We start from the raw sequence: 27364 nt of genomic DNA on the forward strand, positions 1-27364 counted from the left end.
CTGCTGAAACTGCTAGCGAATTCGCGCCCTTGATTTTAGCCAATAGCGTGCGCGGGATACCGATCACGTGTGTGGACGCCGGAGCATCCTGTGGTGCAGAACACACTTGCTTCTCTCTCTTGGAATCCAGACTTCGAGGAGCTCAGACGTCTTCTTGGAAGGCCGGCCACCAACGTAAGTCAACATGAACCGCTTCCCCTTCCGTTGCAAATTTCATTTAATTCTTCGACCTCATAGACTGGCCTAAACCTGCTAACTTCCGACCCTAGGCGCGCCTTTTGTACTCCGTATGTTGAAATATATCCTCTTTATTGTACATAATTCCCTGTTTGTCATTTAACAGCAGCCCTGGATGCCAACTCTCTAATCCTGACCGCTCGACCTCCTGCACCCTGTCGTCACGGGGCATATGTAACAACCGCCTCCCACCTTTCCCAAACCCTGTATACATTTACAGTTGGTGTCAGAATTTCCCGTATACTTTACAACATCCATTTTCATAATATGCATGGATTTTACAGGGAGTTAAAGCAACGAGCTGTAATTTTTTAAACAGATCACTATTTTTTGTCGCGTAGTTGATGTATTTAAACTAACCGTGTACAGATCAAACCCTGAATGCTAAACGCAGTGTGACGTCTAAACAACCTGCAGACTAGATACAAAGTTGTTGGTGTCACGGATCGACAAACTTCTTCGATGTACTGTTTGACGTCATGTTTGGTTAGATCGTAGAAAGTATCCCTACAATGCCGTATAAAAGGCGTAGACAAGTGTGGTTTGGTCTGCCATGGATTTTGACGTGTAATAACGGCCAGATAGGTTGAAACACCGCTCATTGATGACTGTCGCTCCGTGACAAGAGGAAGTTAACATATCGTGCATAGGTCATACAGATGGCGCATTTAGTTGTACATTCAGGACATCGGTATTAGCTTTAACACTTCACGTAAATGAACGTCCTGCTTTCAAAACACCACTTTGAACATAGCCAATTATTTACACTCTGCACCAACCATCCTGTGCACCCAGCGTAGCGTCTTTGATTGGTACAATGTTATTTTGTTCTCATCAGAATCGATAGCAAACCAACAACGACTGCAATAGTTCAGGTATATATGCCAACGTCGCAAGTAGAAGATGAATAGGTAGAAAAAGTATATGGGGATATTGTACGGGTAATTCAGTACGTAAAGGGAGATAAAAATCTAATAGTCATTGGGGATTGGAACGTGGCTGTAGGGCAAGGAGTGCCATAAATTTCAGCTAGTAACAACGAATAGTCTGTTCCAGTATCACAGGAGGAGGAGGTATGCTTGTAAAAGGCCTGGATACATGGGAAGATTCCAGTTTGATTACGTCACGGTGAGACAGAGATTCCGAAATCAAACATCGGACTGGGAGGCGTACCCATGAGCAGATGCAGACTCAAACTACAATTTAGTAGTGATGAGCTTAGGCTGAAGTTAAAGAGACCAGTCAGGAAGAAACAATGAGCGAAGAGGTGGAATATGGAAGCACTCAGGAATTAAGAGATACGTTTGAAGTTCTCTGAGGCTATAGATACTGTGACAACGAATAGATCAGTAGGCAGTTCAGTTGAATGGACATCTGTAAAGAGGGCAATCAGAGAAACTGGAAAGGAAAACATAAGTGCAAGGAAGGTAGCTAGGAAGAAACCATGAGTAAGAGAAGAAATACTTCAACTGATCGACGAAAGAAAAAAGCAATTCATGAATACAGAGTCACTTAGGAAAGAAAAATATAAGTAATCTAGGGAATCTAAAACTATATGGCTGGACGAAAAGTTGGATGAAATGGAATGGAAGAAAAACTGATTGTCGTAAGGACTGAATCAGCATATAGAAAAATCCAACCAACATTCGGTGAAATTAAAAGGTAGGGCGTAACATTAAGAGCGCATTGTGAATTCCACTGTTAAATGCAGAAAGGAGAGTAGAGAGTTGGAAAGGTCTCTGTGAGGAGCAGAAGTTGTCTGATGACGTTATAGAGGAAGAGACAGGGGTCGATGTGGAAGAGATAGGGGATCAAGTATTAGAGCCAGACCTTAAAAGAGCTTTGGAAGACTTAACGTCAAATAAGGCAGAATGGAGCGGAAACATTCCATCGGAATTTCTAAAATCATTCGAGGAAGTGGCAACAAAAAGGATTATTCACGTCAGTATGGGACTTGGTGAAAGGAGGAATTTCCAAAATGTACCAGAAAACTCAGGAATACAGAAATACAAGTCGCTGAGGAATGAAATAAATAGGAAGTGCAGGGGAAGTTAAGACGAAATGGCTCCATGAAAAATGTGAAGACATCGAAAAAGAAATGATTGTCGGTAGGACTGACTCAGCATAAAGAAAAGTCAAAACAACCTTTGGTGACATTAAAATCAAGAGTGGTAACATTAAGAGAGCAACGAGAATTCCACCGCTAAATGCAGAGGAGAGAGCGGATGGGTGGAAAGAATACACTGAAAGCCTCTACGAGAGGGAAGATTTGTATGAAGTGATAGAAGAGGAAACAGGACTCGATTTATAAGAGCTAGGGGATCCAGTATTAGAAACAGAATTTAAAATAGCCTTGGAGGACTTAATATCAAATACGGGAGAAGGGATAGATAACATTCCTTTAGAATTTCTAAAATCATTTGGCGAAGTGTCAACGACTACCCACGTTGGTGTGTAGAATGTATGAGTCTGGCGACATACCATCTGACTTCATCCACACTACACCGAAGACTGCAAGAGCTGACAAGTTCGGGAATTATCGCACAACCAGCTTAACAGTTCATGCATTCAGCTACGTGACAAGAATAATGCAGAGACGAATGGAAAAGAAAATTGAGGATGCGTTAAATGACGATCACTTTGGATTTAGAAAAGGTAAAGGCACCAGAGAGGCAATTCTGACGTTGCTGTTGATAATGGAAGCAAGACTAAAGAAAAATCAAGACAGATTCATAGGATTTGTCGACCTGGAAAAAGCCTTCGACAATGTAAAATGGTGCAAGATGTTTGAAATTCTGAGAAAATAGGAGTAAGCTATAGGGAATGACGGGTAATATACAATATGTACAAGAGTCAAGGAAACAATAAGAGTGGACGACCAAGAACTAAGTGCTCGGATTAGAAAGAGTGTAAGACAGGGATGCAGTCTTTCGCCCCTACTGTACAATCTGTACATCGAAGAAGCAATGATAGAAATAAAAGAAAGGTTCAGGAGTGGAATTTAAATTGAAGGTGAAAGGATATCAATGATATGGTTCGCTGATGACATTGCTATCCTGAGCGAAAGTGAAGAAGAATTACATGATCTGCTGAACGGAATGAACATTCCAATGAGTACAGAATATGAACTGAGAGTAAATCGAAGATAGACAAAAGTAATGAGAAGTATCAGAAATGAGAACATCGAGAAACTTAACATCAGGATTGATGGTCACGAAGTAGATGAAGTTAAGGAATTCAGCTACCTAGGCAGTAAAATAACCAATGGCGGTCGGAGCAAGGAGGACATCAAAAGCAGACTAACACTGGCAAAAAGGGCATTAAAATGGTCCAAAGCACTATGGGACTTAACATCTGAGGACATCAGTTCCCTAGAATTAGAACTACTTATACCTAACTAACCTAAGGACATCACATACAACCATGCCCGAGGCAGGAGTCGAACCTGCGACCGTAGCAGCAGCGTGGTTCCGAACTGAAGGGCCTAGAACCGCGCAGCCACAGCGACCGGCAAAAAAGGCATTCCTGGCAAAAGAAGTCTACTAGCATCAGACATAGGCCGTAATTTGAGGAAGAAATTTCTGACACGTACGTCTGGAGTACAGCATTGTATGGTAGTGAAAGGAGGACTGTGGGAAAACTGAAACAGAAGAGAATCGAATTATTTGAGATGTGATGCTACAGACGAATGTTGAAAATTAGGTGGTCTGATAAGGCAAGGAATGAGGAGGTTCTGTGCAGAATCGGTGAGGAAAGGAATATGTGAGAAACACTGATAAGGAGAAGGGACAGGATCATAGGACATCTGTTAAGGCATGAGTGAATACTTCCATGATACTATAGGGAGAAGTATAAGGCAAAAATTGTAGAGGAAGACAGATATTGGATTACACACAGCTAGTAACTGAGGACGTAGATTGCAACTGCTGCTCCAAGACGAAGAGAGAGGAATTCGTGACGGTTCGCATGACCCAAAAAGAAAAGGCTTGCGATATACCATCTGGTTTACGGAAAAACATCATCCACACATTTCCCAAGATTGCGAGAGCCGACAAGTGCGAGAAATATCGCGCAATAATCATATCATGCATCCAAGTTGCTCACAAGAATAATCTTCAGGAGAATACATAAGAATAGAAAACAAAATTTTGGGTATGTTAGTTGACGATCAGTTTGGCTTTAGGTAAGGTAAAGACACCACAGATGCAGTTTTGACTGAGACTGAAAAAAAAATCAAGACACTTTCATACGAATTGTCGACCTTGAAAAAGCGTTCTATAGTGTAAAATGGCGCAAGATGTTCGAAATCCTGAGAAAAAAAGGGGTAATCTTTAGGGAAAGACAGGTAATATACATTAGGTACAGCAACCGACAGGGTCCAATAAGAGTGGACGACCAATAACGAAGCGCACGGTTTCAGAAAGGTGTAAGATAGGGATGTAGTCTTTCGTCCCTATTGTTCAATCTGTACATTGCAGAAGCAATGATGGAAATAAGAGAAAGCTTCGAGGATAGAATTAAAATTCAAAGTGCAAAGATATCAAAGATAAAATTTGCTGATGACATTGTTATTCCAATTGAAGAAGAATTACAGGATACGTTCAATGGAATGAACAATCTAGTGAATATGGAATATGGATTGAGAATAAATCGAAAACAGACGAAAGCAATGTGAAGCAGCACAAATGAGAACAGCTAGAAACGTAACATCAGAATTGGTGATCAGAATGTAGATGAAGATAAGGAAATCTGCATCCGAGGCAGCAAAAAACCCATGACGTACGGTGCAAGGAGGACATAAAAACCGGACTATCCCTGGCAAAAAGAGCATTCCTGGACATCAAAAGTCCACTACTATCAAATATAGGCCTTACTTTGAGGAAGAAATTTCTGAGACTTCACAGCATTGTATGGTAGTGTGACATTAACTCTGAGAAGACCGGAACAGAAGAGAATCGAAGCATTTGAGGCGTGGTGCTACGTTCAATATTAGATGGTCTGATGAGGTAAGGAATGAGAAGGTTCTCCGCAGAACCGACGAGGAAAGGAAGATATACAAAAGACTGACAAGAATAAGGGACAGGATGATAGGTCATCTGTTAAGGCATCAGGAATAACTTCCATCGTAGTAGGGGGAATTGTAGGGGAGGGGGAAGAGGAGGAGGAATTAGTGTTAAACATCCCGTCTTCATCGAGGTCATTAGAGACGGAGCACAAGATCAGAATGGGAAAGTACAGGGAAGTAGATCAGCCTTTGAAAGGAAACATTACGGCATTTGCCTGAAGGGATTTAGGGAAATCAAGGAAAACGTAAATCTGGATGGCCTGACGGGGGTTTGAACCGTCGTTCTTCCTATTGCGAGTCCAGTGTGCTAACCACTGCGCCACCTCCCTCGGGTAAAAAAATGTACGGAAGACAGAGATTGGACTACAGACAGCAGATAATTGTGGACGTAGGTTGCAAGTGCTTCTCTGAAATGGAAAGGTTGGTAGAGGAGAGGGTTTTATGACAGGCTGCATCAAACGAGTCAGAAGACTGATGACTCAAGAAAAAAAAGCATCCATCCCTAAAACTTTTTAGCGTGTCTAGATCTCCAAGGAAAACGGATGGAAATCTGACGTAAACCAAACTGTAGATATTTGGTTCAAATACCTCAGCTACTTGAAGGAAAAATAGCGTTTTGTTTATAAATAATTGTGACCCTATGGGAGACAAGTATAAAAATTATGTTCATGACTCCACATGAATAAATATTTTTTTTCAGTTATTGTTCTGTAAATCACAGAGAAAACTAAGTTGTCTGGAACATCCCGTACGAACCCCAGAGATACAAGTAGACGAGCAACAGCACACGTAGACACATACAGGGGGCCAGATTAAGCATGTCCTGGAAAGCGTTTTCAGTGTTACGTCGCAACGTGATCTGAAGAGTAGAAAGACAATTCAAAAATATCGAAAACGAATGCGAGTAGCAGCAGACTTCGTTGACGTGCAAAGACAGTTTGCAGGCAACTCCAAGAAAATCGCAACATTGGTTAATTGAGTACATGGAAATGCAAAGATAACTCTTGTCAACAGTTCATCAAAAAGAAGCTACACCTTTATCCGTATCGTAGAAACTTTCTGCTGTAAGAGCGTTAAATCTTCCATACCTACCTCTCTGCCAGTGGTTCCTGCATAGAATGGTGTCGGCATATTTCGATTTCTTTAGATGGAGCGTGTTTCGACCCGTCCAAGTATAAGGATTCACATAAGAAAATCTTCATTACTACTTTGATCAGCGTCTGCATAATGCTTCTGTTGGTTTTATGGAGTAGTTTCACTAGCAGATTTATTGTGCACTCAGACTAAACATTCATAGATCCTACTTGCTATAGGTACACTACATCACACTGATTATCCAATATGGAAGAGTGTAGATATATGGTATTCACTCACAGTTATACATTAAGAAAACCAATTCAATTTTCACATGAATCTTGGCTAACCTATACAATTTAACTTTCACATAAACCTTGGCAAACCTATAGATTATGTGGTACTATTATTCTGCACTATGTAGCTTTTTATTCGACCTTTGGATTTAGAGTAATTTTAGTGGGAAGCCAGTGTATTGGTGCCGTGGAACGGTGTTATTGGGGAATATTTATGGGATTTATGGTAAATTAGGTAATAGCCTCCACTGATACATAAACCCTTGATTGGACTGTGCGTTTTCAAGGATAAGCTGCAAATTATATTTATTATTTTACTTTTCTTATTTGTGGGAAATCAATAAATTTCAGTTACAAAAAACTTCAACAAGCTGTGAGTGCGTACCTGATTTATAATGAAGCAATTTCTGCCTGCATTTATTTAAAAACGTATGTTGGGAAAATTGCGACAGGTCTGAGTTGGCGCCCGTAGACATAAAACACGGCTACATTATTATGTCCAACCACTTCCCACAGAGGCCCATGAACTGTGTAGTGCTGGGTTGTATGTGGTTGATGTTTTCGTACATTAGCACGTGGGTGCTCCAAGCTGATTTATAGAGGAAGGGTGAACTGAGTTATTATAATTTTGGCACGTTTTACAAAATATTTGTTTGTCATTCACCACAGCGTTAATGAAGTCTCTGGTACGTTCGCAATCAATAATAAAATCAGAAAAATCTTTCAGAGAAAAACAGATGTGGCATAACTGTAACCCTCGCGTCTCTTGGCAGGCTGCTTGGGTTTTATTGTTATTACTTTTCATGGTTACATTTAAGCATATTTAAGCCTTATTGTTCAATTAATTTATTTTCTGATAATTATCCTGGTATCAATTTCTTCATACTACTTACCTTATTGAATGTACCTTGTCAGTTTAATGACTCGATCTTCTTGTTGCTTGGCACGCACTATTCTGGCGTCGTATGACAGTTCTGAGTGAAATATTCTCATGTGTTATTCACAAAAATTATTTCAATAGCTTTCGTCATATTAAGAATTGCCAATCTTTACCGGTAACGGTTACTGTGTAGCAACGCTTTTGCATTGTAGTGTACATCATATTTGAATCACAATAATTACAGTAGAAATTATAGGACTGACCTGTTTCAAAATACACCAGGAAGTACTTGCTTTAAGACAAAATCACTAATCTGTGAATCGAACAGGAAAATTTCCCCGTGTTCTTTTGACACCTTTACATAATTGTAAATTACGAGAAAAAGAACTAATGCTGCCTGTTGCTATTAGCCGGAAGGCCATTTACATAATGTGAGAAAATCTAGTGGATCTGAGGTTCATGAAATCCCCTAAGTGATCTCCCCAGTCAGAACAGTCTCCTCTGCTTAAATTGGCTGTATTATGAAGTTCAACTTCCTACTTTTTTTGGGTTACATGTGAAATTATCCACTGGTTGGCTGTACTATTAAAAAAACCTTAATTTACTTAGAAGGATATTACGATTGACACACTCACACATTCACACGTTCACATGTCTTAGATAGGTCAAACAAAATACTAATGGGTGATATTTTGCTAGATATCAATTGATCTACGATTGTTATTGACAGTTTACTAACAGCACATGAAATGTTAATTTTTTTCCCTAATGTAACCTTTAGTTTTAGTTGTTAACTACCTCTGCGTTAATTTGAATGCTTCTGCAGTTGCTATGTTACCTGATGTTTTCTTCGTCAGTCTTCCTTTCTTTTTCACTGATAATATGATTTCATTTCTTCGATCCGAAAAGCAATGTTTCTGAAGTGCATGTGCATTCCGTCCATATTGTACTTTGTATATTGTAGCTCTGACAATGTATGTTGTAGATGCTCATATGGTTTCAGTAAGGAACTGGTTTGTCTTTGGCTGATAGTTCAGCTTGCTACAAGCAGCATGTTTTATGGGTAGCAGCTTGAGCAGGCTGAGCATCAAGCAACTTACATCTTGTTGCAAAGTGTGTAGTGTGCTTCATGATTGCATGTTCAGTAATGAGTGTTTACGATGTTCTTGGTTTTATCGGCTTTTTTACTTAACGATATTGTTATGTTGCTAGGAAAAAAGTTAAGAAAGGTATTGACAGAGTGCTTATTGGGCAAGACGAAAAAAACTCGATTGTAATTTACCGATATTTAATAGTGATATACATATTTTCTGTGAATATATATATGTATATATATATTTTTTCTTGTACATACATTTATATATCTTCAACATAAAACATTTTATTTAAAATTTCTCTTTGACATACAAAACATCTTTGAATGGACAAGTTGAATGAGAAAGGAGTATATACAAAAGGCTATGAGTGTGTTTAAAATCGTAGGTGGGCGCTGATAGACAGACAGAGAAAGATAAAAGGTGAAAGATGAGTGGAGGGAGGCAACAGAAAGGAAGTATAGGATCTGGGAAAGAGTTATGAAATTCATGTGTGGGTGCAGAGTAGGTTTTACTTGTGATTTGATCGTGCTATATGGTTACGGCGATACCGAATTGCCGGGACAAGCTACCCTCAACAAGACCGTCGTTGAGGGAGTTAAGTACTCCGCTATTTTCAAATGAGAATATCCTTCTTCGTTGCCTGTGTCGGCCCCGTTTGGCTGATAATTAGCACTCAGAATAAACTTGCTCGCCTCACTGGCTGTGAACCTACCACACGTAGTGTATGCAATTGTGAACACATGGCGTAAATTTCTCTGGCAATGGTGTTCTACATCTTACCCGAAGTTACAAGAGATCAGCTGTCTCCGACTTTTGTCAAAACTTTTCTACAGTTAACGATGGTGTCCTGCTGCCTACCAATGGGAGTACTGAGGGTTATCTGCACTGTGCGTACAATTTAACTTTTCCTCGAAGGACTGATGGCGACTGTGTCTTAAAAATGTCAAGAGACCAATGGCGGGCGGGGCGCTCGAAATAATACGATGCGGTCTGCAAGGCAAGGACAGTGTCCCTAGAGTCAACTAATGATTTTCTTTCTAAATACCAGCTAAGAGGAACAAGGTGCAGGTTAAACGACGGTTCGTTAAGGCTACTCTTCTCACACTAAAGGAGCGGGCCCGAGGTTAGAGGAAGGGGATAAGGGGTTGGGGTGATGTTTGAGGGGTGAGGATCGGGCTGTAACTAGCAGAATGAGAGTTGAGCTAATTCTGAGTTTCGTGAATGTTATTCTAAACAATCTTGTGACTCAATGAAACATCTTGGAGAAGTGGATTTCCGGGATATCGTGACACCTACGAACAGATGGTTACAAATGTTGGGTAGTATCACGGACAGCATCTGCCAAGTCTACATGTGGTAAGAACACAGTCACACAACAGGCAGTAGGTATCAAGAGTCACTAAAGAGACTATATGCGTGAATTGCAGCAGAGCCTGGTCCGGGCGTTAGAGGTTTTACGACGTCTATGGTGAAGTAGAGCAGTGGGAACAATAACTATTTCTAAAAAGCAACCTTGCTCCCAAGCAAAAACACTACTATTGACTAATGATTCTAGCACCTGAGTTTAGTGTCATGACTGTGCCACCAGGTTACTGGGTGTACTCAAACACACTGAAACACATACATTCAAAGGATCGCCAGGCGTTCTTTTTCTAGTGAATGTCAAGATATTATGGATCTAGTTTTTGAGTCGATCATCAATACATGTAATAAATACAAGTATGGTTTATCCACGCAAGCCACTACCCGGTCACCCCTAGAGGTATATATGTTGTGGTAGCCCTTCATTCCCGATCCATGAAGAAGGTTTCGAGTTGTAACTGAAGGGACTGGGTAGGAGGATACGGGTGTCAAAAGAGGACATTGCACCAATGGATTTCTCATGAGAAACTGGTGAAGCAGGTGGGACTCGAGTGTTGAAGTGACCAACACAGGCCAAAACGTTCCGTGCAAAACGCTCGAGCATTTTTAGAATGCTCTAGAATGTTCTAAAATGTTCCAGAATGTTCTACAATGTTCCAGAACGCTCTAGTGTATTTCAGGGTATTCGAGGACATTCGAGAATGTTCTCGAATATTCCATATCCTTCTTACGGTGAGGATACGTTCCATCTCAGAAGAGTTTATATAGATGATAGCGAGGCACATGCGCCAATATGCTGTACAGCGCTAGAAATCTGCCCATAACCAAATGTGTCTAGCGAACAAGGAAAAGTGAGAATGGTATTAAACGTAAAAGAAGAGATCTTGCTAGTGGTGATCTGAAAAGAGTAAAACATAAAAGAGCAATGAAGAAATGAAACAGATGAGGAGCGAGAAGCCAAAATAAATGAGAATAAAAATCAAGTGAAGCAGGTCCTTTTCAGCTAATAATAAAAAACGGAAAAATGGGAAAATCTGATGTAATGCTTCATGTGTCTAGGAAAGTTGTTGTGGTACATCAATACCATAGAATCTTCTTGGGTTTATTGCTGCATAACTTCCTAGTGTCAGCTCGACGTTTTGTATTTTCCACAGTTCCAGGATCTTCAAATAGTCAAACGCGATTTCTTCGAGCCCCTCTGAGAACTGTGCGGCTTTAGAAAAGTGATATCCGTGTTGACAGTAACGTCCCCTTGACAGAGTTTACTGAAACTGTTCTATAGGCATTTCTGTTTATCGTGGAAAGAAATCAAATCTTTTATTAATTCCCCCTGGTCACTCCACCTCTACTGCACAGTGCTAGAAATCTGACGATAGCCAAATGTGTCTAGCGATTTCGTGATGGACCTTTACTAGCATCTTCATGCAGCTGATTTTGATTTTTCGTCCTTATCTTATAACCGTTATTGTCGATCACAGAAGTCTGAATATCTGATATTTCACATAGCTCAGGGAGGAGAACCTTTTCTACAGACGTAAAGCAATAATGAGACGTGTCTCAGCTTGTCCTGACAAGTAGCGGTATCGTACTGGATTGGGGAGTTGGGGGGGGGGGGGGCGTAGTTTGGAAGAATGGGTGTGAGTGAAGCTGTCCTGTCCGATATGTACATGCGTATGAGCTGATGCCTTCCATGAAACATTTACACATGTATAAGCTCGGCGTTATCACATTGGGGATGAGATACGTAATGAGTAGTATATGGCGTTAATTAGGGTCTGCTGATTAACTCTCGCTCAAGCGTAATCTTTGGCGTCTACACAATCACAAACTGCTGGCAGCCGACAAGCTCTCGGAGGAGACGCCCTCTCTCTCTCTCTCTCTCTCTCTCTCTCTCTTCTCTCTCTCTCTCTCTCTCTTTCTCTAACAGTGTCTCCTGTGGAGGGGGCACAGACTATCGTTGACGTAAAAATGCCACTAAAGAAGCTCTGATGCAAGCCGCCCACTGCTGGCCAAAACAATGGTTGCCGATAAACACCCGTTTCAAAAATAGATTCAGTAACAAAACAGAAACAGCTCGAAGCGAAACTGGCACAATTTTTAATCTAGTAGCCAGCTAATATACATATACTTTTTACTCTACAAAAGCTTCTCTTGTCTCGTTCCACATATGGCATCTTTGAAATAGCTTAACAAATGTTTCTGAAATACGTATATCGTGAGCAGTGGTGACAGAGTGAATCGCAGAGGTTTCCAAATCCGTTTATGCCGGTGTTCCCTGCTCAGCGAGGAGGAGCAAAATGTGCTGCGCTTTTACTTGACTGTTTCTCTCACACTGCTTTCACTCTGCGTCTAAAACAGTGGTCCCTCTGTATTTGTATTTCACAGTTCCAAAATCGTATAGCGAGTGTTGACAAAGAGACGTCTTAGACGTACTGGTTCATAGAGAGTGGCTACACTATAAAAGCTGCACAGCGTAATACTAACTACGTCATCGTAAAATGCACAGGATTCTAGTAGAGCACCTCATTCTTCTTTACTTCCCTTGCTAAGCGTCTACTTCTAAACGCACACTTATCTAAGACATCGATAATAAGTGTTCGAGACAGGTGAGGAGTACAGAAACACTTTGCGTACTTTGTAACCACTTTTAACTTCATTTTGTTAATTGTTCATTGACCAAGAAGTTCTCGAGGAAACAGTATTAGTACGCAGAGCTCGGAACTTCACAGTTGACGGGGCTGGCTGATCCGTATTCTTGTGTGAGCATATCCAAAGCTCACTTTGCCAGGTGAGGTAAACTTAATGATATGGTATCAGACGTGTCGCAGTGGAGGAAAAAGTGGATGTATTGGTCAGTTTCATTTTTTTTAAATTTTGTTCTGGAAGCACACCCAGAGCTGCAGGCTTGCCCGAGTGTGCCCGCAGGAACAAAACTCTCTGGTGGATGTTGTATCCGCTCAGTAGATGAGATCCTGGAGCATTTGCAGGAACAGTGCAGTCGTAGTAAGAGCTCCGAATGAAGTAAGGGTTCCAAACTCTTCCGTCGAGAATACCGAAATGCAGGCGGATAAAACTTTGTGCACCGTTCTTGCAAAGAACAACATTTCCAGAGCTGATGCGAATGATGTCATAGATGTCACTGGCCTCCTAAAGGCAAGTGCGATGACTGAGAGGATACGTTACCATCTCCTTCGTAACAGTAATTCTCATACCCTTTTGTGATGCTGGTAGTTTTTGATCAAAAGTCCAATCAGCAAGACGGCTTGCAGCCTATCTCTGGGCCAACATCTCCTTCACAAACAAATGTGGGGCCAGGTTGGACATTTGGATATCAGAGGCTGTTGGAAAATCGTTATATAGCAAAATTCTACTGGAACACGGTGATTCACAGTGTCACGGTGCGTTAGTGAATTCTATAAATGTTTCCGCCAAATAGTTCTCCTTGCATTCTTTACACGGTCAAATGAGATAAAATCTCTAGTCGACTTTAGCGTGAGCTTATTTGTTGGAATTCCGTGATTCTTATATGCTCTCTAAGAGTTTAGGACACTGCAACAAATTTAGTCCTGGTTTCAGGCAATGTTTGCCTATCTAATAGTCACTGTCCGACCGTACACTTTTACAGGTGTCCAATGTTCAGAAAATAGTTTGTAAGATCAGACATGTCTGCGTATCATTTCCAGATACCGATGTTGTATACAGAACAGAAGAAAAATGTTGTAACATGGAATTCACGACTCTTTCATCCGACGTTTGTGTGATTCTTGATGCAGCTGCGATGAGTTATACATCCATTTAATAACAGATTTTTACTGTCAGGAGTCGTAGGGGAGACGTTGATCTGCTACAGGAAAGAGTGTGTTGCGTCGATAGAGATACTAAAGCACCAACTACAGACTGGCCAACGCTGACTCAGCTTGTAGGTTGACGAGTCTAGTGGTGAAACAATATTCCAGGTGCTGCAACAATGCTTCCTGGCTGTCGCTCTGTGGATGATAGGATAGTCCCTTATAAAGATATCAATAAATATAAATGGCAGCTGAGACATCACCGTAAGTATTCTTTAAGAGAAAGTAACAGTCGAATAAGTGAAGGTGTTGTGGTAGACCTGCTGGGAATGGTAACGTCGTGCATTCGTCCAGTTTGGCAACGGTGCTTCGAGGACAACAGGCAAAAATTTTACTTCTGTAGGCCCTTCGTTACTTTAATACCACGAATTGACTAGAGCATACGTGTGGTCAGGTAATAAATACCCGGCGTTAATGAAATACCTTTGAAGCGAAACAATGCCTGAAGGTCCGTTGACAATTCCAACACGATGAAAGGTGTGGTGTGATTCACAAGCAGAAGACGGCTCGGAGTTTCAGACTTAGTCTTTGCCTGGAGACAGTGCTGGAGACTCTCATAGGATTTTCTGTTCACGTGTTAAAGTCTGTTACGCACATCCTAAGTGGAAGTTGTACATCGTGTTCTCCACCGTTTGACGTCTGAAGACTGATGTAAAAGCGAATCACCAAGTAGTGTTGGAGGGCTTCTAGTTGTCGTCGTGTGTGACACGGAGTCATTCGCTTGTTCGTATTCCGAAGTGGTTTGAGCAGTGATCCCGTTCCAAAGCAGGGCTGCCACCTGTAGGTGGGGCTGATAAATAGGTACGCTATTGAAGATCGCTGAGTGGAATCGCTTTTATGTCAAACACGCACTAAGAATCTGGAAACGACACGGGAGATCGTGACGGAGACACTGTAGCCCCTGGTGGCAGCCGAGTACACCCGGGAGCACTGCAGGAACAGTGATAGAGGGCAACGTCGGATGACCTCTGCCTCGCGGCAGCGCGCAGACCTTCTTCGCAGGTGGCCCCCCTCGCGGGGCCGGTGGTCCCCCCGCCTCGTCAGAACCACTCGCGGCGCGGTGGCCTCCGGGGCGAGGGGCTGAATCCTCAGGGCCGGAGGTCGCGGTCGAGCTCTGCGTAGACGGCGCTGGGTCCCTCGTTGCTGCAGACCGAGTCCTCGGGCGTGCGCGACACCTCCGTCTCGGTGGCGTCCTGGCGCGCCGGCATCCAGCGCGGCTGCCGCGAAGACGACGACGCCTGGCCGGCCGCCGCCCCCGAGGAGGCGTCGCCCGCCGCGGCCGCCTGCTGCTGCTGGCTCTGCTGGCGGTGGTGCAGGGCCTGCGCACACAGAGGCCGGTCCGCTCTCCCAGAGACAAATCAGGAAAGGTCACACGTCTGCAACGCGACGACTCTGCCCAGGGTAGCCGTGAGTAGGGACGGGTACGTGTGTGGCCGCGCAAGGCCCCAAGCAAGGAGCGACACAAGAAACGGCCCTGAGCACTATGGGACTTAACATCTGAGGTCATCAGTCCCCTAGAACTTAGAACTACTTAAACCTAACTAACCTAAGGACATCACACACAACCGTGCCCGAGGCAGGATTCGAACCTGTGAAACGGAACGTGTTGTACCGTTCCAATGTTTTATTAAATTGCTAGCACGCAGAAATTATTAGCAAGAGTTTCTTCTCTTGCAGGTAATACCTCAGCTGGTGTCCAAAAGGAGAGAATGGACTAAACAGTGTTATTTATGGAATTTTTGTTGTTGTGTACCACGTTTCCCATTTTCCGTTCCTTTGTGCGGCCTAGACGGTATAAATGAGTGAGTGTGTGAACTAGCAGAAAGCTTTAGGCACTGAATGAATGGTCGTTCTGGGGTAGGGTACTACCAACCCCGCAAGAGTGAACAAGTTTAGCAGAGACCAAGTTTGCAGGTCAGGGCAAAGATGACACGTAGGCGCGCGACTTGGCTCTGTCAGGTTGGCGCGCCACCCCCACCACGTTTGTAAGCGGAACGGCTGGGCGAATTCGGTTGGAGGAGCACTTGTTCCTGAGTGAAACGTTGTTGTGATGCCTCGTGTAAGGAGGAGAAATGCGTACCATCACGTTTCCGACTTTGATAAAGGTCGGATTGTAGCCTATCGCGAATGCGGTTTATCGTATCGCGACATTGCTGCTCACGTTGGTCGAGATACAATGAATATGGAATCGGTGGGTTCAGGAGGGTAATACGGAACGCCGTGGTGGATCCAACGGCCTCGTATCACTAGCAGTCGAGATGATAGGCATCTTATATGCATGGCTGTAACGGATCGTGTAGCCACGTCTCGATCCCTAAGTCAACAGATGGGGACGTTTGAGAGACAACAACCATCTGTACGAACAGTTCGCCGACGTTTGCAGCAGCATGGACTATCAGCTCGGAGACCATGACTGCGGTTACCCTTGACGCTGCATCAGTCAGGAGCGCTTCCGATGGTGTACTCAACGACGAACCTGGGTGCACGAATGGCAAAACATTCTCCAGATCTCTCACCAATTGAAAACGTCTGGTCAATGGTGGCCGAGCAACTGGCTCGTCACAATACGCCAGTCACTACTCTTGATGAACAGTGGTATCGTGTTGAAGCTGCATGGGCAGCTGTACCTGTACACGCCATCCAAGCTGTGTTTGACCCAATGCCCAAGCGTATCAAGGCCGTATTTACGGCCAGAGGTGGTTGTTCTGGGTACTGATTTCTCAGGATCTATGCATCCAAATTGCGTGAAAATGTAATTACATGTCAGTTCTAGTATAATATATTTTTCCAATGGATACCCGTTTATCATCTGCATTTCTTCTTGGTGTAGCAATTTTAATTGCCAGTAGTGTATCTTGTCACTCTAATGTAGGTGAAGTGGCAACGTACAGCTTTTCGTCATCAGACTTACTTAAATTACAGACTTACTTAAATTACGAACTTTTTGTTTCGGAATTTCTTTGATTTCAGTGTTTTTTCTTACTTTGCAGTGCATACGCATTAACAGAAACGTTGCATCACCCCGATATGTTGTGCAGGCGTGTTGGTATTGTGACTTGCTGTTCCAATTGGAACGTTTGTAAACATGTATACAGTTAGTGTGACCGCTACCTACGGATAGAGCGCCGCACTCGAATGGATTGCAGCATTTTGGTTGAAAGTAATGCACCAGTAGGGACGCACTAAAAATGTCAGTACATGAACATCCAACATGCCACAAAGGAAATTTGCTACCAAGGATAGGGTCCGTTTATCGCGTTACGCACAGAAGGTTTGTCAGACAAGGAAGTTGCTCCATGTTACTAAAGGAGTCGAAGTGACGTGATGGGGACATGCAATCGTTTGCATCTATCAGGTAATGTTGAGGACTTGCACAGCACGGGCCGTCCACGTTCTACAAGTGCACAGATTGACCGATATCGACGATTTTCCTAAGGGACAGTAGACTGAGTGCTTCGGAAGTGAAATTGTCGGTCGAAGAAGCTACAGGACGGTACGTGTCTCATCAAATTATTAGACGATTGCACCACGTGAATCTTCATTTCCGACGACCACGGTGAGCACCTCATCGCACATCACAACACCATGGACTCCGTTAGAGATAGACGAGAAATCATGCAGAATGAACGCTCCAGGACCGGCGTTGGGCGTTGTTTTACGAAAGAAACTCGGATCTGTTTGAACCATGATTATCGCAGACAACGTGTTTGGAGACCGTCACGTTAAATCGAACGCCTCCGACACTGATACCACATGTGCAACAAGGTGCTGTTGGAGTGATGCTCTCGAATGGCGTTACATGGGGCTACCGAACACCTCTCGTGGCTGTTGAAAGCAATCTCAGTGTCGTATGGTACAGGGATGAGACTGTGCAACTAATCAACCAATAGTGGAACAGTATCGTCAAAATACTGGTGACAGTTTCACCTTCATGGATGATAACCTCCTTGCTCATGGAGCTGTTCTCGCAAGCATGTGTCTTCAGTATGCTAGGATTACCGAACTGGATTGGACTGCCGTTACCCGGACATGAACCCAGTCTAACGTGTGTGGAATGGATTGAAGCGAACTTTTTTTTGGACGTGGACAACAACCGCATAATCTGTGTGACTTATGCAGAACCGCTATTGAAGTGTGGGCAGATTGGGGCAAGACCGGCTTGATGATCTCTTGGCTGGTACACTGTGATCTCGTGGTTGGTACGCTACGACGAATTCAAGCCTGCATCCGAACAAAGGGACCTTCTGCCACGTACTAAGAAAAAGCCCCATGGGGAACAGACGATTTTGTCGTTAAACAAATATTTTCTATTTTGGTTTGGTGACCTGGGCACACTGACAGTGAATATATACACATGTCTCAGAGTCTGTTTTTGTTTTATCTGCCATAAATTTCGAAATAAAAGTGTGGTTCAAAACTTGATGTGTGTAGAATCCAAGCACAGATTCGAACTGTAGAAAAGATCACGAACCAAACGACCGGAATCACGAACGCAAACACTGTTTAATTTCATACATACACTGCTAGACAAAAGTTTGGAATACTGTCGTAAAATTTAGTCTACGATCTAGAGGCCTCATTCACCTAGGCCTTCATGCATTTATCCAATTAGAGTCCATATACTGGACGGCGTTTACTACTGGCATCCTTTGTGCCCTTTCCCAGTCATGTAAACATACTGCTGCCGCAGCGGCACGCCACAAGCAGTCCAGTATCAACGACAGCTTCATTCAGTTTGTGTTCATCACTGCGGTAAATGCCACCCAGAGGCACACAGCACTTTGACATAATCAGGATAGTGGTTTTACTTTCAGCAGGTGCTACACACCTAGATGTTGGTGATCGGTTACATGTCAGCCAAAGTGGTGTGTGCGGAGAAAGTACAGAGAGAGACGGGATATATGAACGATAGACCTCGCAGTGGGTCGTCCTCGTATGACAACACCAGTGCAATATCGTTTCCTTCAACTGTCGGTTCGCAGGCGCCTAACATTAACTTCCAGAAATATAGCAAACAGGGATTCCTATCTCAGACCAAACAGTGCGTAGAAAATTGCTTCAGGATGGTTTTTATTCCAGAATGCCAATGAGAAGTATTGCACTGAAACAACGGAACCGATGCAGTCGAAGGACCTGGGCTCTTGCAATCAAAATTAGACCATTGCAGAATGGAGTAATGGCATGTTTGCTGACGAGACCAGGGTTGGTTTTCGACCAGACACTAGGCATGTTACGGTTTGGAGAAGCGCTAGATGATACCAGGAAAGCCGATACGTTCAGGAAGTCCATCCGTTTGCAGGTTGATGTGCATTGTTCTGGGAGGAAATATTGATATGACGGCGGGCCCCTCTAATTCCCATCTACGGCAAATTCAGTAGTCCAAGATACCTCCAACGGGTCTTACAAACGATTGTAAGGCCTTATAGACGTGAAGTCAGCGACAACCACATCCTAGTCGATGACAATGCAAGATCGTACCGTACTCTGGCAGTGTCTCAGTATTTTCAAAGACGCAACATCAGCAGAATTCATCGGTAAGCACAGTCCCTGGACATAAATACAAATAAGCGTGCATGAGACCTGTTGAATGTGGCCTTTGCACAGTGACCCAATCCACCTGACAATCTTCAGGACCTCACTGAGTTGCCATTGAGGAATGGGACTTCATACCTCAAGATAAACATGATGATCTCCTTCAGAAAGTGCCTCCTAAAGTGAAAGAACTGACCCGTGTACGAGGAAGACATACTCACCACTAAAGACTGACAATTATTATCATGAGCTAAATATGTACACTCAGGACAGAGCCTACTTTGTTCCGTAATGTTTTTTTGCAGCTAACCAGAATCATTCTTGTTTTCATAAGGAATTATGTTTTGTTTCCTAATAAGGTATTACACAAACCTCAATTCGTGTACTACAAGAAGTCATGGTAGTAAACTCTATGATAGTCCAAACTTTTGTTGAGCTATATAGTAAATGAGCTAGTAAATTCGATAGGCGGATTTCCCATACAAATGTAATTTCCCTGCGGTTCTGAACCGACCAATGCATTGCTAAAGAGAACGACCGCAGGATGAGAAAGTCTGCGCAATTTTGATATTTCTGAATTTCGGTACAGTAAAGTAGTGCCAAGATGGCGTCTTCTTTGAAAAGGAAATCAGTGGCCTTTGAATTCAAACTTACTTCACCAGCACGCTATTGCAAGAAGCCATTATCCGTGGGATCTTGCACTGGAACCAACGAAGAATGACCATCTCTAAAGCCAGGGAGTTTCTCCGCCCACTGTACCTGAAACGCTGTAGGTGGGACAGCACTGTCTCTCTAATCACGTTGGGTGAAAGGAACTTATTTTTTGCCGGTATAGTCACTCCACAGTGTCCTCACGGAGGAAATAAAACCAAGGGACACGCTATCCCCCGATCACTGTGACGCTGTACATCTCGGAAACGGCCGCTATTGCGCCGACGGCTGTAACGGCACACTCTCGCATCAGATTCTGCAAGCAGCCGACCGCCGGCTTACTGATGTTTTTGTGGTAAGCAACGCGTTCATTCACCCGCATCATTTATCTCGTCACGAACACTCCCATGGCTCGGTATCTGCTTATTTATTTCCTTCGAACTTGTTCACTCTCTCGATGCATCTAATTTTTCCTAAGAACTGGAATGAACTAGCAATTTGCCTTCCTTGTTTGAGTTATGTATTTTTTTCCTAGTAAATTGCACGATTGTGGCAATAATAGTCCAGAATTGTGGATTCATATTGTGAATGCTTTCTTAGCATTTCCCATGGGTCTGCGGTCAATATACGAATTTTGAATTCAATTACAGCACATCTGTTACTCTTCTGTAGCCCATTCTCCTGTCCCTAAAACTAGCCCCCACTGAAACACCGACTGTAGATTGCGAGCTTCGATTCTGTATGGTCAAGGAGACAGGCAATTTTTGCAGGTAAACCATCATTTTTTTGTAAACGTGCAGGAAGGAGTTGCAAGTAGGCTTGTAATCATCTATAGAAATCAACTACCATACTTAATTGTAATTTAAGTTGCCCTATGTAGTATAGGTACTCCTGGGGAGCGAGCCGGACAGGCTGTCTGACAGACATTCTCCTAGTTCCCTGTGCACTGTGCTTCATGTGTTAGTGAGTAGAGATAGAAATTGTACTTAATGGTCAACACGCTTCGCAATCCGTCAGAGGGAGTGACTACACAACCTGACAATAGTGTCAGAACAGGGTAGGGGATGTCGAATCACTGTAAACAGTACCTACCGTAAATTACCCAGGAGTAACCACGTGAAGCGTCCTCATAAACCAAGTTGTTCGAAAAGTAAATGTTAGGCTGAGATTCATTGTCAGAATATTTAGATGATCTCGTTCATTCGCGAAAGAAAGGCACGAAAAACATTTGTTGGATAGATTCTTGATGACTGTCAGTAAGTGACACTTACCGGTGTGGATTAATAGAAAAGACGTAGAAAATACAAACGAGAGCGGCGCAATTCGTCCCGGGATCCTTTAATCGGAGCGAAAGCGTTACTACAGAGATACTCAACAGACTAAAGTGGCAGACGCTACAATAGAGTATTTGTGTCGTTCGACTTTAAAATTCCGAGAGTGAACTTTCTGGGGAGTGTCGGACAACATATTACTCCCTCCGACATACGTCTCGCGGAGTGACCGCAACGAGAAAATGAGAGAAACAACACGCGATGCGGATAGAGGGAGACAAAGAGGTGAACAAAAGTGCAGTTTGAAGCTTCAAATGGATGTAGGCTGCAGTAGTTATTCGGCGATTAACAGGTTTCTACAGCCTATGGTAGCTGCATCAAATCAGAATTTGGTCTGAAGACTAAACCACGATGGCGCCATTTGCCGAAGGAACAGAGAGGAGGGCAAAATATAGTGGTAAGGTAAGCGGACCTTCGAACGTCAGAACCCGTGTAAGTCCGTAAAGGTTATAGTAAACGCTACAGATTGTTTATGTATTTCTGAATTTATCCCCACTTGCGTTCAAGTTACAATTAAATTGTTATAACATACTGCATACTAATGTCACTATGTGACATAAGATTAAAAAATTGAGTTCGTCATTTCGTCCACGATAAAAATTCTCAAAAGTACAATTTATTTAAATGTATTTTTCCCTTGTAACATTTCCAGCCACTTCCACAACTATAAATCACTTGAAAGGCCATAAACGAAGACTTTTCAAGTCATTTTCATCGTTGTAAAGTTGTGTCACATACGAATCTGTAAGTCTGTGTAGACGAGAAGTATTTTTCATGATGAAAACCGAAGCATTTCGTGCAACGAATCCATTTCTCTCCGCATTTGTTTCGCCAAATAAAAAAAGTAACGTAATCTAGAAATATTAAATAAAAACAGTTTCTTAACGACAGTTCGAAATATTGTCTCCGGGACCAAAATAGGAACTGCACGGAGGACGGAACACAAATAAGAGCTCAGACTAGGAATTGCAGGCTGTTTATTTACTCCCACTAACTCACTTCAGCATAAAAAATTAAATCCTCTCGTACACGAAAGCTACCCGTGCTGCATACGAAAGATTCTCTCAGCAAAACAATAGACTGAGGTCTCTCATGAATGCTCAGCTAAACATTTGTTACCGACTGTGGAAACTGAAAATTTCTAAGGGACGAAATTAGCAGCAGGGACGATATTAAGGGCCCTTACCTTACATTCCGCCGCATCGCGTAAGGTGGCTTGTGGAGAATAAACATAGATGGAGCAGAAATCTAAAGATAAGCAGAGCTTGGATATGCACCGTTGTGGAAATACGGCCGTAATACGACAGTCAAAAACGCGGCAGTTTGTTCGGTAATGGAGTATATGTTTATGTGTCTATTAGTGGAGTTCCGACTCGGTAAGCTGCCACTGTGTTACGCTTCGGTTGGTGCGCTGCACTGGATGGCAGCCGTGTATGCTGAACTGCACCCAATTAATCAAGACCAGATGTATGAACAAGCCAGCCGACATTCACATTGCCTACAGAGCAACGGTTTGCACTGCCGTGGGTGCTAGTATGTGATACGTTGAACGTTAGCTAAGTATGAACCTAGCAGTGGTCAACACTTTTGGGGCTGTGGATCATCGCTTGAGAGAAATGAGCATGTTCTTAGTCAAAAAGACCGATACAGGTTGGTGAAGAACGGTGAGGATTTATGGATTTGATGAAGAGGTTCACTACTGCATATAAAACCTGCCGTATCCCACAGTGAAAAGAGATTCCACGCGGCAGAACAGTGTCCTTTGCTTTGCTGAGTTGCCAGCTTTGCAGGAGTTAGGTGATGAGACGAAGTTCGGCTAAAGCCGTAGTTCCGGGCTGGCCTAAAGAGGGCGACATTTTTACCGCCTTTCTTTACTTCACCTGTCATGATAGGTGGGAGTAGAGTGTCGCTCTGTGTCATTCCGTCCGCCGAGAAGTTATTCCAATCTACTTCGTGTGGTTATACTCAAATGAAACTGATTTGCATATCCGCATATTGTACAGCTTACGCAATTAGGTGTTTGTTGCAAGCCTCCCTCGTTGAGACGAAATTTTAATGGTGAGCAACGTATTTTCACCCACACTGAATTGCAGGCATGGGGGACAAATTTAGTTCGAAGGAAAAGATTTAGCTTATACGAGGGCTGCTCGGAAAGTAAGGTCCGATTGCGCGTGAAACAGAAACCACGGTGAAAATCAAAAATGTTTTATTTGCAGCAGTTTGCTACATCTTCCAGCTACTTCCCTACATAGTCGCCGCTCCGACTTGGACATTTGTCGTAGCGTGGTAACAACTTTCCAATATCATCGGCACGGAAAGGAGCCGGCAGCGCTTTCCGCCACTTATCTACGCTGGTATGCAGTTCGTTATTGTGCCAAAATGTTGTCGTCATGGCCAGCGGTTCATCTGAGCATGGATGAACATTGGAGGGAGCCACGTCTGGGCTGTACATTGCGCGATCAAATACTTTGCAGGGACGTTCTCATTGCCCCTACAGTGTGCGGCCGAGAATTGTCATGTGGAAAGAAATGCATGACAGGTACGTTATGTGGGCTGCATCAAATCAGGCAAAACCTCTCAATGAGTTCACGTACTTCGCGGGAGACACTACATATCTCGGTATCTTTATGTGCTCACTGTGCGCTCAGAACTGAAACAAGCGACGTGCCGCAATCGATGGACGTGCTACAGAAATGCCCAACACATTTGTGCAACGCTTAATTGGATTTTCACTGTCGTTTCCAGTTCGCGACCTATCGGACGTTACTTTGCGAACAGCCCTGATATTAATGACAATAGCTTGCTATTAGTAACAACACGTTTCAGAAACTTCTGACGTCTAGTGTTAGGATATCCTTCGTCTGACTAACTTTCTTTTCTGTTTTGTGATTACGTTGGGGGGAGGGGGGAGGGGGAAATCAGTAAGATTTTTCGTCTACTTATGTCTGATAGTCTACAATATCATTTGTCAAAGGTAGCATTTTACCTCCTGCAACTCATTTGATAGTGAAAGAAAAGAACCACATACAAGAAACTGATAGTACGTATATCGTGTAGTGCAAACACCCATTACGTGTAAAGAGAGATGCTGAGAGAGAGACAGAGAGACAGAGGGACACAGAGAGACACAAGGAGAGAGAGAGAGAGAGAGACAGAGAGACAGAGAGTTTTCTGAGTGGTGCGGTCGTCCTTACCTTCTCGCGACTTCCCTTCTTCTGCGGCGTCCAGCAGCGGCGGCGGGGGCAGCGGCGGCAGCAGAAACAGACAGCAAGAAGACGCATCGTTAGTCAGCGGCGGCTGGCGACGCGGCGCGAGTGGCTACCCTACCCAGCGTGGGTGCGGTGCTACGAACGCGTGTCGCATGCAGGTGCAACGAGTAGACGACACAGGGTGCGCAACGACACGACACCAAAACTCTCTCTCCACAAGCGAATTCCACCACCTGCTTCCTGAGATTACCTGCTACACCACTCGGCCGGCTCTCCAGCTAAGCAAGCCATCAAAAACTGCACCAAATGTAATTAATATAGAGCTGTACCGGCAGTCGATCCAGGAACCTTGTCTCTTAAAGGGTGAGCTACCCAAGGGCGCCTTCACAGCCTCCTATTTCCGACGGTAACTATCACCTACCGTCCCAGTTCCACAGGAGTTCCTCTGCCAAAGCCTGAGGCATCAGCACGGTTGGGAAAGAGGATATTGCCGAGAACTGGCATAGCCACGGTCTACAGGATTGCTTCCGGAATGAATCTTTCACCCTGCAGCAGAGTGTGTGTGTTTTTAGACTTCGCAGCAGATTAAAACTGTGTGTTCGACCAGGACGCAAACGCAAAAGCTTGCGTTACGGGACGGTTGTTCCAAAACTGCTCCGTAACCTGATTAATAGCCCACTATTCAAATTACACTACCAAATCAATTGAAATCACTAGCGAAGCATGGGTCTATGCAAGTAACCGAAACAAATACCAATGATTGTAAGTTTAATAAGTACTCCTTCGTTTCGTTGCTATGCAGTGGTGAAGCTGATTTTGCTGGGCGACTGAGAACCTGACCGCTGCAGGGGTAGAATAGCAAATAGGTAGTAAAACTGTTCTTTCGCTAAAAGACAGAGTCACTGGCATTTGTGCACTGGGCGGCGGTGACTCTTTGGGACAGAAATTGTGCCCTGGTGTAGGGTAATGTGGCGTGATTTATGGTGACCTCTCTTTAGAGGTTTCAGTGTGAATGGTACCATGTCACTGCACTTAACCTTGGGTTCTGACCGTTGATTAATGTACAGTGCAAAAACCCTGAAATGCTGAGGAATATGATAACGATGCTCTGTACACTTTAATTCAGCTCCAAATGTATGAAACATCTCCAGTCATTAATTAGCTAGATTCACCGATAAGTAGGCTGATATAACATGGTGTCTGAAAAATTGTAAGACATGCGTCTGGTAAAATTTTGTTCACATCGCATCAAATTTTACATTACGCTTTCAGCACTTCACGTGACAAATAGCCATTGTACGTACTCTTAGGCTTCCCTTACAAAGTCTGATATGTTTTACAAATTTGTATAACAGCTATACAGATGATTTTGATAGTCTTTGAGCTTAATATAAGTTCGTGTTTAGATCAAAATGAGTGGTTGATGCTGCCATAATTGAACGATGAGTCGATGTGCGTTTTGACAGACTTCTGTTCCATAACTGACAGATGAAGGAATTAATTATAATTGTCTTGAAAAAAGAACTGATAAGAGCAGTGTCCGCGAAAGTCTAGGTTTGGTGTTCCCATCGTGGTCCAGCAAGCGATTTTAATCTGATATGTAGTTAAAATGACACTGTTTCAGAGACGATGAGTGAAACTTTGTATCAAGGCCAGGAATCGAACCGGAGTGTCCTAATTATTAGGCAGGTGAGTTAGCCACTTTTTTTTTCTACTTAGCCACCGTGGCACAGGGGTTAACAGCACTGCATGGATTACCCTGGTATGCCTCGCTCCTCGATCCAGCCGTTACCTTACAACGAACAGTTTTGCTCTTCACGTAATATTCACTGCGACGGTCTTCTGTTATTATGTAAAACATTGTCTCTGTTGGGATTCTAACCCACACAAGAGAGTATGAGTGCGAGATTCTTCTTGTGCGAAGAACCGGGTGGTTAAAATTGAAGTGCAGGTCCAGAATGAGAATTTCACTCTGCAGCGGAGTGTGCGCTGATGTGAAACTTCCTGGCAGATTAAAACTGTGTGCCCGACCGAGACTCGAACTCGGGACCTTTGCCTTTCGCGGGCAAGTGCTCTACCAACTGAGCTACCGAAGCACGACTCACGCCCGGTACTCACAGCTTTACTTCTGCCAGTACCTCGTCTCCTGCCTTCCAAAGCTGTGAGTACCGGGCGTGAGTCGTGCTTCGGTAGCTCAGATGGTAGAGCACTTGCCCGCGAAAGGCAAAGGTCCCGAGTTCGAGTCTCGGTCGGGCACACAGTTTTAATCTGCCAGGAAGTTTCAAAGTGCAGGTCCATTGTCAGTTGAAATTATCATATGGCAGCGAAACTTGGTAGATATACTAATGCGGTAATGCGGAATCGATTTATGCTGGAAACTATTAGTGCCAACTTTGGTCACCACTTCCAAATCTCGTCTAGCTCTCCAGTGCTCATATCGAACAAATTGTGCAAGAGGCGATTAATAACAAAATCAACATTATGTCTTTCTCACTTGTTTGATCTTACCTGCCTATGTCCAATTCCTAATCCATTAAATATGGAAACATTTCTATATGTTATATGTGAATTGAAGGTGGAGAGAAGGAGAAAGGAAAGTTACAGTGTTGTTACAGTGTCTGATTGTCATGAATGGGCTTCCTGTACACGACATATTCGTTGTGGCTCAAATGGCTCTAAGCACTATGGGACATAACAACTGAGGTCATCAGTCCCCTAGCCTTAGAACTACTTAAACCTAACTAACGTAAGGACATCACACACATCCATGACCGAGGCAGGA

The 27364-nt window shown here is 43.4% G+C and overlaps 1 protein-coding gene across 1 annotated transcript in view; it reads right to left on the reverse strand.

The window, feature by feature from the left end:
* Positions 1-14439: 14439 nt before the first annotated feature.
* Positions 14440-27364, reverse strand: part of LOC124775294 (probable G-protein coupled receptor 158) — a 227814-nt gene continuing 214889 nt past the window's right edge. The window contains exons 9-11 of the mRNA XM_047250132.1: positions 24568-24588; positions 15143-15178; positions 14440-15052 (exon numbers count right to left, since the gene is read on the reverse strand). Of these exons, the coding sequence (XP_047106088.1) occupies positions 14948-15052; positions 15143-15178; positions 24568-24588 (162 nt within the window). The 3' untranslated portion in view covers positions 14440-14947. The remainder of the gene's footprint in view (positions 15053-15142; positions 15179-24567; positions 24589-27364) is intronic.

The sequence above is a fragment of the Schistocerca piceifrons genome, chromosome 2, assembly GCF_021461385.2.
Source record: "Schistocerca piceifrons isolate TAMUIC-IGC-003096 chromosome 2, iqSchPice1.1, whole genome shotgun sequence".
NCBI lineage: Eukaryota > Metazoa > Arthropoda > Insecta > Orthoptera > Acrididae > Schistocerca > Schistocerca piceifrons.